General features: G+C 38.6%; 4 protein-coding genes across 4 annotated transcripts; all 4 read right to left on the bottom strand.

Moving 5' to 3' along the window:
• Positions 1-563: 563 nt before the first annotated feature.
• Positions 564-2,678, bottom strand: LOC125471784 (myb family transcription factor PHL7-like). Its single transcript, XM_048572537.1, has 6 exons — positions 2,385-2,678; positions 2,026-2,102; positions 1,868-1,907; positions 1,709-1,766; positions 1,506-1,578; positions 564-1,293 (listed from the first exon to the last, which is right to left on the bottom strand). Exons 1-6 carry the CDS (start codon positions 2,494-2,496, stop codon positions 868-870), a joined length of 786 nt encoding a protein of 261 aa, XP_048428494.1. The 5' UTR covers positions 2,497-2,678; the 3' UTR covers positions 564-867.
• Positions 2,679-4,610: 1,932 nt separating this feature from the next.
• LOC103966325 (PHD finger protein ALFIN-LIKE 1) lies at positions 4,611-7,086 on the bottom strand. The gene is made up of 5 exons (XM_009379478.3): positions 6,821-7,086; positions 6,683-6,715; positions 6,048-6,270; positions 5,407-5,527; positions 4,611-5,102 (listed from the first exon to the last, which is right to left on the bottom strand). Exons 1-5 carry the CDS (start codon positions 6,909-6,911, stop codon positions 4,851-4,853), a joined length of 720 nt encoding a protein of 239 aa, XP_009377753.2. The 5' UTR covers positions 6,912-7,086; the 3' UTR covers positions 4,611-4,850.
• Positions 7,087-8,400: 1,314 nt separating this feature from the next.
• LOC103966326 (dnaJ homolog subfamily B member 4) lies at positions 8,401-10,215 on the bottom strand. Its single transcript, XM_009379480.3, has 3 exons — positions 9,988-10,215; positions 9,230-9,600; positions 8,401-8,988 (listed from the first exon to the last, which is right to left on the bottom strand). Exons 1-3 carry the CDS (start codon positions 10,093-10,095, stop codon positions 8,547-8,549), a joined length of 921 nt encoding a protein of 306 aa, XP_009377755.1. The 5' UTR covers positions 10,096-10,215; the 3' UTR covers positions 8,401-8,546.
• A 1,071-nt stretch (positions 10,216-11,286) lies between these two features.
• Positions 11,287-14,771, bottom strand: LOC103966327 (dnaJ homolog subfamily B member 4). Its single transcript, XM_009379482.3, has 3 exons — positions 14,443-14,771; positions 13,911-14,341; positions 11,287-12,015 (listed from the first exon to the last, which is right to left on the bottom strand). Exons 1-3 carry the CDS (start codon positions 14,605-14,607, stop codon positions 11,577-11,579), a joined length of 1,035 nt encoding a protein of 344 aa, XP_009377757.1. The 5' UTR covers positions 14,608-14,771; the 3' UTR covers positions 11,287-11,576.
• Between the last annotated feature and the right edge of the window lie 1,105 nt (positions 14,772-15,876).

Raw genomic sequence — 15,876 nt, 5'->3', positions numbered from 1 at the left:
CGCCACTTGACATAATGCAGCTTCTCCATGGACTCTCCAGGAGAAGTTTCCAGTGTCAAGCCTCTATGCTTTTAGGAACCTCATCTTGTGCCACCAATGTTAATAATATATTTTGAAACATAAATTTTTAATTCACCCATATTATAACAAGTGAATTAGTTAATTGTAAGTGTTTATTTACTTTTTTTCGGCCCAAAAAGTTAGACCCAGAAAACCAAAACCTGATTAGAAATTGTTATTTGCCTCACAAGACTTGGAAATATCTGGGCTAATTGAAGCCTGTTTCAATGCCTTCGTCCTGAACATTAGAGATCAAATCCAAGTAATTAGGAACATCATTACCATGAGTGTGGACCATAGAGATAAGAGCGGTTGTAAACTCGTTCGTTTTATAAACAGGTACTTTACGTGTTATAAAATAAGTGGAGGGACACAGAATAATATATCATTTTCTTCACTTATATTATAACATGTAATGTACCGTTTAAATACTCGGTATTTAAAATCTCTCCTCACCACATACAAAAGAAGAATAATTCCTCTTGTATGGTCAATCCAAACAAAAGAATACAATACCATTGTAGTATAGTGTGAGTTTATTTCAGAAACAAAACCAGCCTAAATCCCATATCGAATATTTATATTTATACATGTAGTCATCCATTTGGCAATAGAGAAAGTGGTGCCAAGATCATGCTGATGATCTTATTAGGAAACATCTTCAACTACAAAACTATACTATGATGGATATTTTGATTGCTTCCACAAACTTCCAAGCAAAGCAAAATGGAAGCAACAAAATCAAAATATCACCTTTATCGTAGCAAACTGTATATATATTAACACATGGCACTCATCAAAATTTATTTATAGAAAGCAGCTGGGCACTGCTAAAGGAGATGAGCAGGCTGCAAAGTTCCAAGGAAAGCTGATGTGGTCCTCCTCATGAGGTAGAAGCAAGCTGTGGCTTTGAGCAGTATACAACTCTGAGTTAAGTGCAAACTGGACATTAGGGTCATTTTGATGATGGTGCAGCCTGAGCTTCTTCAGAGTTTGGAATTGTTCTGCAGATGACTGTGTTTCGCTTCTGTCAGGCTCCGATTCGGATGCAAAGTCCTTTGCATTTGATTCTGAGTCGTCACAGAGAGAAGGGAGCGATGTCCGCGACAAGGGTGCTTTTCTAGGTTTTGTGATCACGATAGGACGGTTCTTGTTTGTGTTATGGCGTTCTGCTGAATATCTTTCAAGAAACCTTCCTTGGGATTCAAGTTTATGTTTCAGGTTCTTTTGCACCTTCAAAATAAACCCACAACAAAAGAACCATTATTAGTTTATTTTGGTATTCATGTGACAGAAATTCTAGGCTCTATTTCCCACAAATATATCGACACAATAGATGACGTAACAGTATGAATTTAATGAAGAACGAACATTTGTTCCATAGCAAACAATTTATACGGAGGTAAAGATTTTTACATAATTATAATTGGATATTATCTATGTACCTCATGTTGATCACTGAGTCTCCTGTGTAACTGTATCTGCATAATTTTGAAGGCTTCATTGAGCTGAGCTGCACTAGAAGTTGTTTAGAAAAACACAGCAGTTACAAAGTAAGTTAGTACTAAGCCAGTAATTAATTGATACAAACAGCATAATAACTATCATTTTAATTCAAAACCTAGGGAGAGTGGACATGATTACTCACGATGTTGTACCAAAATTAGGCAGCATTTCCGTAATGTTTTTTCTCTGAAGCTTGCCTTCTGTGCAAATTAAACAATGGTACCACAAGATAAGTAAGCATTAAGGTTTAGATATCATCATATGTACCAAAATTTATAAGGGAAATTAAAATTCAACTCACTGCTCGTCGACTCTGGAATGAACTTTGAGATTCTGTACTTCTGAAAATCATCACATGAAAAGAAAAATAAAACAATCAGATACTTTATCCTAGAAAAATTATTGAAAATTAAACACAGTATGTCAAGATCGGACGTGACAAAGGGAAAGAGAGAGAACCTGCAAATGGCTTTTGATGTGGTAGATGGTCAGTCCGGAAACACTCATAGCTTTCAAGATACCCTTTGGTGTTGCCCCTATAAAACCAAACAGATTATAAACCTAAATAATACGCACCAGCTACAGGCTATAGCAACAGCACAAGCCAGGCACATCGCATCAAATAACCGGGGAACTCTTGTAACCTCGTATGTATACGCATTTCGTTCTCTCTCACATCACGTCACCTCTCGTATCATGTGACATAAAGAGAGGGGCTAAAACATAGGTTACACTCAACGTGTTTCTCGAGTAACTGGGACAATATTCACGTCACGTTAAACTAATAAACTTCATGAACCAAGATTAATTAGACTTACGATCAGGGCCACCAAGCTTAGTAACTGCCTCCACAAACCTATCATGCAGCTCTTGCGTCCACCGCAGGCGATCCTTGTTTGCCGCAGAGCTCTCTGATCGTCTCGAACCCATCTCAAAATCCGATGAAGATCAGCAGCTGCTCCCGAGCTCTGCGGAGAGGAGGAACACGATTATAATAGAAGGATCAACATGTACGAGAAGCAGCAGTTGGAGACAAAACAAATGACGATGTGAACTAAGTGGGGAGTGCTGGATTTGGATATATGCCTTACGCTGTCTCCAACTGTCGGATTAAACGAAGAAAACGCAGCAGAGTCCACAACATTTCATGCTTCAATGTCTTGCGTCTTAAAACTTTGTAAGTCAAATTTTTCGACTTGGTTTCATTGGTTGCAATGTTCTGTCCGAAGTTAAACGTACCTTGGTCAAATCCCAAACCTTAATCACTAGGAAAATAATAGAGCAGCTTGATAGAAATTGTATACGCCCTGCTGTCATATTATATTTTTTTTAAATAAAATTAACATTGCACATATTGGTTTTGTACGCGTAATAGAGTTGTGTAATGATTGATAAAGGTAAAATTGCGAATAAACATGTCGACATTCCCAAGCAAGTCAACCCCAACCGATTAGAAATACTATGTTGCAACTTTTGAACAGGTCGTGCACTTTACATGTAATAAGTATTTATTGGACAAATAATGGTATTGGGAGAGAAATTTTTCCAGGTTCCGGACACATATGACACCTGGTGTTCCAACAAATGAAAACTACACACGTGGCTCTTCATTTGTTCAATTAAATTGCATTCTTGAAAAACCAAAGAGACAAGGAAGTCTGTCAAACTTCCATTGCCGTTAATAACATTTAAACGAACCCCGATGGCCTTTCCTGCCCTCATACGGATAAATCAATCTGCTGCAGTTTATCAACAATTGCTTCAGATTTAGTTTCGGACGGTTTCTTTGAGTTGTACTGTCATTTTCCTTGGTTGGGTTATTTTGGCCCTTTTATGAAATTACATAAAAAAAAATAAAAAAAAAAACCTCGTTTTACAGACAGATCAGTGCAAATAGGCCGCCATGCATGCCTTGTCAAGCCAAATCATTCAATACTCCTTGTTTGAGTTCATGAAAATCAGATTTTGAAAACCAGAAGAAGAAAAATAAAAACCCATAAATACCCATAAAAGAATAAGAAATTACTCAATGAAGCTTCGGAGAACTGAGAAATTAACGATGGAGGAGGAGGAGGCCATCGCACGTTGCAGCAATCTGGATGATGGAGGAGGCCATCGCACATCGCAGCAATTTGGATGATTTGACAAGTGTTTATTAGACAGATGGCCAAATATATCCAAAAATAGATCGAAACTCATAGGGTGTGTATGGTCTAGTTCGGCCGGTTTCACCCTCAAATTAGAACCTGAACCGGAAATATCAATAGTTCAGTTGGGTCAAGTTTTCTTAAATTTATCACTAAAACTGTATGGCTCAGTTCACACCTATTCCGGTTCAATTCATGCAGATTTATGGTTCTAACCAATATATATATATATATATATATATATTGAATCTTCTATTTCCAATACCAAATACATATTTTAACCACGAATTCAAGCAAATTTGAGTTCACACAACTAGATCTACAAGATTTGTGACCGGAAGATAAAAAGTGTACATCTAAATATAAATCAAAAGATAGGAAGCCTCTTATCAAACCAAAGTGTACATAATGCATAATATACTAGAAAAGAATGAAGGGAAATAAAAGAGGGGGAGAGAAGTGAAGAAAAGCGGTTCGATCCGGTTCCATCGATTCTTGGTATTTTCAAACTGAAACAAGTACCGGTTTGAGACAGTCCGGTTCGGTTTTTGTCACAGTTTTGACTTTTTTGATTAACACAGTTTTTAATCTTTTTTTGTCACGGTTTGATTTGATTTTCCGGTTCGACGGTTTTTATGCCCACCCCTCAAAACTCAATAAAACAGTACATATGACATCAAAGATCTAGGAACTAGATTGATTAGGAGACAGGTAGTCGATCCCTTCCTCATCTCGAACTCCCGACTTTCTCCATTCATGACTTTCTCTTATTTCAACTAACAATAAAAACTTGTACCCTGCACCAAGAATACCACATGTACATGCGTATCTGAAGAGTAAATTTCAGATTTGCCAAACCTGGTATCACCTAAGGTTGAAAGATTGGAACAATAACACTAACAAGAAGCAAATATAATTCATAAAATTTGTCATAATTAATAACTGGAAGGTGATATAAAAGCCGAAGCAACGTTTGATAGGGAAGAAGAAAAAAAAAGCATCTATTATGAACAAACATCACAACAACAAATGCAGTACATTAAACAGTGACATTTCCTATACTACTTTGTCAGCCACGGAGACGACGCTATCTGCCCTTTTCTCGTCCGACGGTTTGGGTTGACGGTTGAGTGTCCACTACTGCCTGCCCCTTTTCAAGCTGCAAGACGGGCATTTGTATTGCTTGATGTTCTCGGCCTTAGCAGGTGTTATCTTAACACATTTTCCATGGAACCATTTCTCGCAGATGTCACAGCCGATCCAAAATTCATCTGCATTGTAATTTCCGCCACAGCTACCGCAGAGAGTTTCGCTATGTTCATCCTCCTCCTCCTCGAAGCTCTCGTCAGGTAGCTTAGGAGTGCTTTTCACTAGTCCATCACCAGATCTCTATAGAGAAGACGAACAAGTTAATGGCCACTACGTAACAAACAAATATTCCAAATTCCTATATCAGCAGTACTGAAAAGCAAGCAAATTATAAGACATGACATCTTTTAAGTACACCAACATCAGCGATTTTCTGTAATAAAAAGATTTTTTTTTTTTCCTTTTCTTTTTTCTTGAAATAACAAAAGAATCTTACTGTACATCGTAGCAAAAAGCTTCTGAACTAGGTAAGAACCTTACACAAGAACGGGTATTCTAAGATTCTAAGAGGGAAAACAAAAGAACAAGAAATGATTCATCTAACCTTTGTGCTGCCTCGAGATTTGCTTCCACTATCCACGCTGGGCTTTTCTTTGACGGGTTTCCGTTCCGTAACAACTTCAAAGACAGTAGGCAGATCATTGATCAAGCTAAATAGGCGTTTCCTGTCATACAGAACCAACTCATGATGGATAAAGCCATAGAGAACTCAACCAAAGGGGCATGGTGCATAAAAACTTGCTACAATGGAATTCCTCTATACCAAACAATGGAAGATATTAAAAAATGAGCCATATAATAAATTTATCGTTGGTGCTTTGGTGCAAATTGCAGAAAAGGGGATCAAGTGCTAAAACTTCTTCAATGACCATAAGGGACCTTTTTAGGTTCATTTCACGTTGATATTATAGTCAAGCGGGACATTGGAGAATTCACTGTTAAACTAAAGGATTTCTATCAATCAACATATGATTTCAGTTTATCACTACTATCATCAATGGAGACAACTAACACTAAACCAATTGATCCACTCATGTTGCTATTTTGCATCTGCTAAAAAACTAATTTCAACTCGGCATCTAGAGTTCAGACATCCTACACACATGCATCAACAACACAGAACAAGGAACACCACCAAGTATCTATACCCCATATATGGAGCAACAACAAAAAAATCTCAGGTACCTCTCATTGCGGTTCAGACGTGCTCCAAAATAAAAGGCCACAGAGAGCAGCCAAGAATCACTGTGAACAGCAACCAGAGAAAGCCAGTCCCTGCGGTTCATGCCATCTCTTGCAAAATTGATCCCAAGTGCTGGCTCAGGAAGCTCCGGTGGGACTTCTTCTGCTGGAAGCGTCACCTCCCAGGTTTCATTCGGGTGCCCATACAGACACAAGTTCTCCTTTTCTAAACCAACCAGAGTTATTAGAACCAAGGAAAACCATGAATTGGGTCAACAAAGAATCTGTGAATTGGTTTCAGCTAACTAAAGTGAATTTAAATACAGGTAAGGTCAAAAGGAGTTGCAGTTTTAACAATCAATCCAATTAATTACCACACAATTACAGTAAATTAAGATTTAGCAGAATCGAAATAACAGGCAAAGTAAACAAATTACTTTCCCTAGATTCTTCCATATTCTTAGTCTCTAGGAAACATATACAAATCCTTTTTACAAAATACATTAAGCATTTAATTAACTTAAAAAACATTCACAAATTCATACAAAATTACAAAAGCTAGAGCCCTAAAATACAATTAAAATTTCACAAAGCAAGCAAATTGTAATTAGAAGTCTGATCTACAATTAGGCATTTACCTGGATCACAGAGTCCGTAAAATTCATCGACACCTGCGAGAAAACAAAACCACCGCAAAGGTCAGAGATATCCAAAACCGAAAGAAAATTAAGAGAGAGAAAGAGAGGGGCGAGGGAGAGAAAGAAAGATTGGAGTACCGGAAGTTAAAGCACGGACGACGGCCTTTCTCCGAGCACTGTAATCCTTGAAGATCTCCTCCACCGTACGGGGACTCGAGGCCATCTCCATGGGATCTAAAAACGCAGTGTTTTGGGGAAGAAATTGGGAATTTAGTATTAGGGTTTGAGTGCAGGGGAAGAGTTCGAATTAGAGAGAGGGAAGGAGGAGAGCATGAAGAGAGATCGGAGGAGGAGAGAGATGCATGTAAACGTGATGTGAGAGAGAGAGAGAGAGAGAGAGAGAGAGAGAGAGAGCGGGGGTGTATTTAGGTCGCGGATACTTGATAAATCCACTCCCCCCTTCGAGTTCTATAGAGAATCCAAACTACTGAGAAATTTTAATTCAGCAAGGACGTATATTGTATCAATTTCACATGGACGCCTCTATACTAGTTCTTATTTACAATTTAACCCCAAATTCTTTTGGTTTTTTTTGTATGGGTGATTTTTGGGGTATTTGTTAACCGGTTTGGTTCGGTTTAGACTTCAAAATTAGTAAAGCACAAACAAGCCAAGCCAATTTATTAGGGACTACTGATTTGGTTGGTTATGCTCCTTTGATAATTACATGGACCTTCATTAGGTAAAATGAACGATTTTTTAAAATGTGTTTTACCATTACAGACGAAGATAGTTTGGAGAAAGAGATGTCGAAATGTTTGAATTTAATTTGTTGTATTAAACTATTAATTGCTTGATATCAATGGGGGACCTAAAATATAAATGTAAATGGTAACTCTACCAAGGAAATTTCAAGTGTCAAAAATCAAAAAATTATTATTATTGATTTGGCTCAATTTAAGCAGTTTTTAAACAAGGCAAACCGAAATGGACCAAATTAATTGCGGTCTGATTCGATTTAGTCCAAGATTACACTTTCTTACTTTAAGATCAAACCAAAGTGATTGGACTGGTTTGATTTGGTTGGTTTGAATGATTTGGTCTTTTTTCCCCACCTCCAATGGGTAGCAACTGTGTTAAATCGGCTAATCTGGTGAATCAAGGTCATGTCGAAAATTGAAGAAGAATTTATATATAATGGCGACGTCAAGGTGATGAAGTCCCAAACCAATCATTGGACACAATGTAGTAAAGTTAAGAACAAGACAACACGTTAAGATGCACAGGGGGGAAATTCCTTTGCATTTCAATTCATCGACGTACTCCACCAGAAGAAACTCCCGATTCTTTTCGCAAGTCGTGCACGAAGATACGAGGAACCTTCGTATAGAATGGTTAGGACAATTTCATCTGCAAGAGATGGTAATGTCGAATGTGATGAGTGCAATGCTGGAAAACCAAGCTGAGCTGATGAAACTATTTAAGTCTAACCGGAAAGAAAACCGGCAGCTCCAGCAGTTGGCTTGAGCTCCGGTAAGGACCGTCATTGTTTTGATAGTTTTTCAGTGGCCGTTTGCTCTATAGGTGGATGAGGAAACTGCATCAACTGAATCTGCATCGCATTTCGGCGTTTCTTCAATTGCATCAATTTCTTGTTCATGCATCAAGTTTTCATCAGAATATATTTAGATTGACGAGGAAAGTAAACACACTGAAAATATACATAGAACGGATTTATTGTCGTTGCTGATAGAGCAGCAATCTACTTAGTACACAACAAACACAACAAACACCTTTGTAAACCTAGGAAAGCTAACACTAGCTCGGAAGATAATACGGACTTGTACGAGTCAATGACCTGCGTTCACGAAGATGGCAGCAACATTCTGATGCCGGATTTCTGCTCTGAGGTGAGCTTCGGGATCTTGACGCTAAACTTGACGATCAAGTTCCCCTTCTTGGATTGTTCCTTCTGGATAGGCATCCCTTCCCCTCTAACCACTTCTTCATGGGCCTGGCAGATAATGGAATCGATAGAGACTCTCAGATTTCGCCCGTCTAGGGCTGTCAGCTGCGCGGTGTGACCCGCCAGAGCCTCCGCGAGAGAGACCGTCTGAGTGACAATCAGATTGTCCCCGTCCCTCTTGAAAACACTGTGAGGCTTCTCATCGACGATGAAGACAATGTCTGCTGGTATCACACCTCGCTGTGTGTCGTGCCCTTTATCTTGGAAAGTGATCTTTGTGCCCTTTTTCCATCCCGGCTTGATCTCGATTGTCAGAACTTCTTCCACCGTGCTTTTTCTTCTGCACCGAATAAAAACGAGCATTTTAATTTACTTCAAATTTTCTTTGACTTGGAACCTTGCAACCAAGTTGATGGTGCTAATGTATCGATTTGTACTAATAATTGGTTTCAAAAATATTTTCAAAACATTTTCATCGAAGCGACAATCATTTTAAAAGCACTTTCGAACGAGCCTTAGGCTTCTAGCAAAAAATTAAACAAAACAAAATATTCATAAAAAAAGGGGGAACAAGCGCTTACCCGCTAGCACCAAGAACATCCCTGAAGATCTTCAGCTTCTTGGTGGCGCCATTGTACAGCTCCTCCAAAGTACAAGGCAACGTCCTTTCAATGGCCGCTGCTTTCCTCGGCCCATTTCCAGGTCCCAAGTCCGCGAATCCAAACGACTGGAATACATCTTCCCTCGTCGGTCTACCTTCGAAAAACGTCGAGAATATCTCTTCCGGTTGCCGGGTCTCCTTGACCCGAGACCCCCCGGTTCCTGCCCCGAAAAAGTCCGTGAAGTTCAAGCGGGTCGACCCGGGCGAATCAGGAGGCGTCGCTGCCTCTCTCTTCAGACCCTCCTCGCCGTGCTGATCGTACACCGCTCGCTTTATGGGATCACTCAGAACCTGCCCATTTACCCATCAAATTAACAACAAATTTCAGTTAGCAACTTCAGTTAAAATAAACTAAACGTAATATTGCAGCAGCTCCCGCCCATTCTGCATGCTAAAAACTAAAAGCGCTTTTTGATTCATGAAGAAACACCACTTCCAGGTGCTTGAAATTTTCTATGGGCTTTACTTAAAACACTACTAACAAAAAAGCGCTTATAAATAAAATTGTTTTCTACATAAATAGTCTCGGAAGTGACGATCTTTATATTTATAAGCGGTTACGAACAGAAGTGTTACTGTAAAAAATAGTCCCAACCGAGACCATCTACGCCGCCAACAAATTAGAGCAGTCTAAAATATCGCTTACGATAGAAAACAAAAATCGGAATGATCACATACCTCGTAGGCATCGTTGATTAGGTTGAGCTTGGCCTCGGCGGCTTTCCTCAAGTCGTCACCTCTGGCGTTTCGCTGAACTTGAAGAAGCTTATAGTAATCGACGGCCATTCCTCCCTCTCTTGTTTTATCTGCTCACTCAAAACCGTCGGATCTTCTGTTGATGTAAACTCTCTGCGTTGTTGTGCGTTAAACTACCGGTGCTACCATGTTTATATAGCGAGCTCAATTATTGATCGCACCAAGGAAACAAAGCAGAGTCACAATGATGGATGGAATCTGCAAAAGCAGAGGGGCAAAGGGTAATTTCGCGGGACTTCCGAGACAAGGTACTAGTACAGTGGCTTGACTTCTGTAGCAGAAGACTTGTTAACCGAAAAATATTTCAATGTGTCGGAAACACAATTCGTTACATTGTGTGGTTGAAAATTTTCTTTTCATGTATCCAACTATTTGTGTCCTCATGGTTGGTGTACACGGAACATGACTTGTTACACTGTGGTTGGAAATTTTCTTTTCACGTATCTAATTGTTTGTATCATTATACTTGATGTACAAAGCTGTGTTTCGATATATTGGAAAATCTCTCATTTAGTTGAGCAGCTGACACGTGGTGTAGCTTTCAGATAAGTTGGGACTGTTTGTTCTTGTTTATGAACTTCTTCCTCGATGGGTTTCGGAGCAGAGGAAAAACAACTTCGTCGAAGGTTCGCTTTTGCTTTGGATAAGAGAGGAAAAGTTAGTATATAATAAAACCTTTTGCCTTTGGTGATATTGGATCATGACAGAAAGTGTGATTAGCTTTTGTTTTACGAAGTATTTTCAATCACCACCATAAATTACGGTATATATTCATCATGCTCCTCGTCATCTAGTTAAATGAAAAAACACGTGAGACGTATAATACGCTGTATGATAAACATAGAATATAATTTATAGTAGTAAGCAAAAATGCTCTATTGTTTATGGTTATTTGGCGGGATTGAAGGATAATTGGAAATTTAGGCGAAAATTTTATTCTAGACTACTTCAAGTCTTCAACCATGCAACATGTCCGACCATTCAATATCTAACAAGTTTCTCAATATCTAACAAGTTTCTCTGCAAGCATAAGTAGAAGTCTAAATTGAGAGTAAATGGTGATAATAATATTAAAAAAAATAATAAATAAATAAATAAAAATAAAAAATATTCTTGGTTATAAACCTCCACACATGATCAAGCTGCCTGACCAAAACGAGACACAAACATTTGGTTTGACAAAGCGAGGTTTTGCAATATTCCACAAAGTGCACAACAAAGTTCCTGGAACACTTTAAAATCCACTGTGCTATTTATTCATGTTAAACAGAAGGGGGCAGATTCTATCCAGCATTTCTACATAACCAACAAAAAGATTGGACAACGAAAGAGGAATGTGGAAATCAACATAACCTCCTAGTCAAATGCTGTGATCAAACATCGAACCCTCATTCGACAAGGCATCAATTTCCAAACCCAAAAACAAAAAGCGCTAAGAAAGCAAACAAATGCAAAACTTTCACAAGTTCGGCGGGCTGGAAGGGAGAAGGGAGAGCTACCATTGGCCTTTACTAAGATGTTAATAACCGTTTCATGTTGGTTTTTTGGTCCGAGGTAAGCTTGGTCGGGAACTTGATGTTGAACTTGATTCTCAAGTTTCCCTTTTTGGAAGGCTCCTTGGGAATAGGCATCCCCTCCCCTTTAACCACTTCTTCATAGGTGGGACTGATGATATTGGTGATGGAGACTGTAAGATTTCTGCCGTCGAGTGTTGTCAGCTGTGCCATGTAACCTGTCAGAGCTTCCGCAAGAGAGATCTTCTGAGTGATTGTAAGATCATTCCCGTCCCTCTTGAAAAGGGTGTGAGGCTTCTCATCAATGATAAATACAAGGTCTGCTGGTATGATTCCTCTCTGTTCATTCCCTTTCTCCGGGAAAGTGATTTTCGTGCCCTTTTTCCACCCTGGCTTGATCTCAATTGTTAGAATTTCCTCCACTGTGGTAGTTCTCCTGTAAACAAAGAAAGGAAACAAGAATAAATAGCATATGGATCCAACACAGACTTGTTAATGTACATCATTTTTCAATACTTTTACCTCTAGTCAATTAAATTGATCCAAAAGGTGCCAATTTGACACCTGGATGATAAACAATAACATTACTAAGGACAAGAACAGCATGCTAAAGCCACAGTACCTCCCAAAGAGTCTTTCCGACGTCAACACGTATTAGATTAAGCAAATATTCATCCTTCCAATCAGCAAATTAATCTAACCACAACCATAATTCATGTATCAATCAGCAAAACTATGATTCCCACAAAACCAAAGAGATATTTCTGTCACCCCAATGCTAAAGTCTAAACATACTAGTACACCTAGCTAGTAGACACGGATAGAATACATAATCATAGTACACAATATAGGGAACAATGCAAAACTTGACCACATAAGCAGACACAAGAATCCATCATTAATAAAGCAGGAATAAGCATGCACAGTACATGAAAGCATTATGATAAACAATGTCTTATAGTTATTTGGACATCTTGGATTCCCTATCTGCTGCCAGATATCCAAATATAGAAAGTTTCTTGTCGTACTCTGCGTCATTTTGGATGACTGTCTTGACTGTGAGACAATAAAAGACACCAAATACATAAATATGAGGAAATATACATCCATAAGTGTTATGAGGTTTACTATTCCACGGTAAAAAATTCCCAAGATTATTCGATAGTGCTTTCCAACAGTTTTGTAATCTCAATTAACTGGAATTAAGTAACAACTAACAACTAAGAAATAATCATAAATTAATGTGATTTGGCATTAGGTCAAACTACTTCAAGCATATGAAAGGATCCAAAGAAGGAAGTAATATCTCGTCGTGGGTTTCAAAAATGAGTTATAAGTGACAGGTAAAGTTGTCTGAGATGATTATCAAGATATAGTGGAGATTAGATTATATAAACTTGAAACAGAAACAGTAAGGTTAAGGCTTAGTCCAGTCAGTTCATCTTTAGTTTATTTCTTCATCAGCACTGGCTATCAGGTAAACCATTACTCAACAAGAAACATCTACACAAAGCTCCTATATATAGCCAGATTCCTAAGTAGATGTATCCAAATTTTCTAGTTATCGTGTATTGGGAGACCAAGAATCACCTTGGAGGAAATTATAAGGTTAGTACTGGAAATAACCATAATCCAGATTTAGTACATTAGGTAGCACTATTAACTAAATTTTGTTAATGAGATCAATAAAAAAGATGCACATCCGGTGATATAACAAGCTCTTGCAACCACTAATACATACTGATGTTTTGTGCAATTTGTCGACAAGAACTTTCCTGCTCCATTAATGATACTTTAAATCAAATGAGAAGTGATCTCATGCGGGAAACAAGACAACAATATAAGTTAAAAACTTCAAACAACCCCAAGTTCGAGATAAGACCCTCAAGCAAACAAGTACCCAGATCAGTAGTCATATCATCATCCTTGTATACTTCAAAAATAAATGCTTTTATCCCCACCTTTCCTGCCTCTGGATAGTAAACAAAGTATGACACTGCAATACTTTTCACAAGCAGGGATCATATGTTCGCAAGCAAGGATCGTACTTTCGCAAGCAAGGATAGTAAACAAAGTACGATGCAATACTTACATTAAGAATAACACAAACTAACAGAGATCTGACCTAGAATTCTACATACCCAAACAAAAAAAAGCCACCTGAAAGATGTGAGAAGACATAGTAACAGGTACCAGTCACTTAACTATAAACAGTAGCAAAGGTAATATGAAGCATATTAACAACTAACAGACAATGGCATTGCTAAGACAGATATGTAGGGAGATGATTTGTACAATCAAACAATGCTCACAGAGAACGAAAAATCTTACCCACTAGCATCAGGAACATCCCTAGAAATCTTCATCTTTTTGGTGGTGCCCTTATACAAATCCTCCAAAGTACAAGGCAATGTCCTCTCTATTGGTGCAGCTTTCCGCGGGGCAGCTGCAGAAGGCTCTGCTCCGCCTCTAAACTGCGCAAATATGTCTTCCCCAAACATACTCCTCGGAAACGGGTTCCCGCCAGCCCTCGACCCGCCTGCCCTTGACCCACCCATGTCCGGCATCCCCCCAAAACTCGAAACCCCAAAAAACTCGGAGAAAATATCGTCAGGGCTCCGGGTGTTGAACCGGAACGTCGTCGGACCACCCTCATGCCCTTGTCCGCCGGACCAGGACGAATCGGGCGGCGGTACCCCTCCCTTCAACCCCTCCTCCCCGTACTGATCGTATACTGCTCGCTTTTGGGGATCACTCAAAACCTAACCAATCAATTCAAAAATTGGGAACAAATCTCAGCCTAAAATTTGGGGAATTTTGGGAAATATCGAAATCGAATTGAGAGAGATTAACATTAACGTACATCGTAGGCTTCGGAGATTTGCTTAAATTTGGCCTCGGCGGCTTTCTTGTTGTTAGGGTTTTTATCGGGGTGCCACTTCATGGCGAGCTTCCGATACGCTTTCTTCAAGTCATCGTCTTTGGCGCTTCGTTCTACCTGCAGAACCTTGTAGTAGTCGACCCCCATGCTTCTCTCTCCTCTGTTTCTCTCTCCTCCCTCTGTGCTCCTCTCTGGTACAAAAGCCTGGGAAGATTTCTTCTCGAAAACGCTGCGTTTTGGTGCTAAACCTGGCCTGTTCTGGCCGGAGTTCCGAAAAGGAACTGGGGTGTAACGTGAGTGACGAATCGTCTCGACAACCACCGTTTTATAAAATGGGCTGATGCGGGCCGTCAGATAGCAGATCTTATTATCTTGGACTTTTTTATTTCTTAAACTATAAGGCCCAACTACGTTTTTTTTTAACCTGAAGTAAAGTTGTATTTTAGTCGGGCGATAGAGTTAGTACGCTAAATAATTAGTTGGGAAGGAGAAGGAAAATTGGTAGGCATCGAATCCACAATAGAGAGCATAAGTATAATTGTATTCCGTCAATGTGATGAAATTAAGTTGTTTGATTGTATGAAAATATAACAACTAATTTATAAAAAAATTTTATAAAACCTATGATTTGTTGGTTATTTTCATGCAAAACATTTTACAAAGTAGAAGTTGTATTAAAACAAAACATTCAAAGTACCATGTTTAATGGATTTCAACATCTAATACTAAATTGTTTAGTGATTAGTTATGTGGCCATACTCCATCGAATTTTACTGATCTAAACTGTTTATTTTTCAAGTTACACCTCATATAGCATCTTTGCAAAATATTAACCAAATTAAATATATTTAATACATCTAATTGAGTTCAAAGAAATGGACGAACACTTTCTTCTGAGAAAACATTGAAATTTCTTCGTGGTAATTAAATAAGCAAATGACTTGGGATTAAATTGAATTTTTGCAAAAATAATCTTTGAATCGAGACTTACAAAATCGATTGAATTTGACGTGGAATGAATCCCACAATTAATCTCCATTTTTAAAATAAAATATGAATCTCTTCCTTTAAATAATAGAGTGACATATAACTCCCAAATATATTTTGTTTGCTTTGATGGTAGATTTTCTCATGAGTCATTGAGTCATGACCAAACTTCTTCACCAAACCCAAAACTCCTATAGGCTATAACCACGCCATTACCAGCTGCAAATTTACGCTACGTCCAACCACCCAATAACTAACCTTAACAGAATGGTTCAGGATTAGAGATGAATTACAGATTCGTATTTTATACTGCACGTTTTGGGTTCGATTTCTAACACTGGTGAACCGCGCGATAATAGTCAAAGAAAGACTGAAATGTCTATATAAGTCTTCTCAACCGCTAAAAAGATAAATGACGAAGTTATCAGG

This window comes from the organism of the source record quoted next, unplaced genomic scaffold (assembly GCF_019419815.1).
Source record: "Pyrus x bretschneideri cultivar Hongxiangsu unplaced genomic scaffold, Pyrus_bretschneideri_v1 Contig11, whole genome shotgun sequence".
In the NCBI taxonomy this organism is placed as follows: Eukaryota; Viridiplantae; Streptophyta; class Magnoliopsida; order Rosales; family Rosaceae; genus Pyrus; species Pyrus x bretschneideri.
The sequence above is the reverse complement of the archived record's forward strand: the minus strand, read 5'-3'. Positions and strand labels throughout refer to the sequence as shown.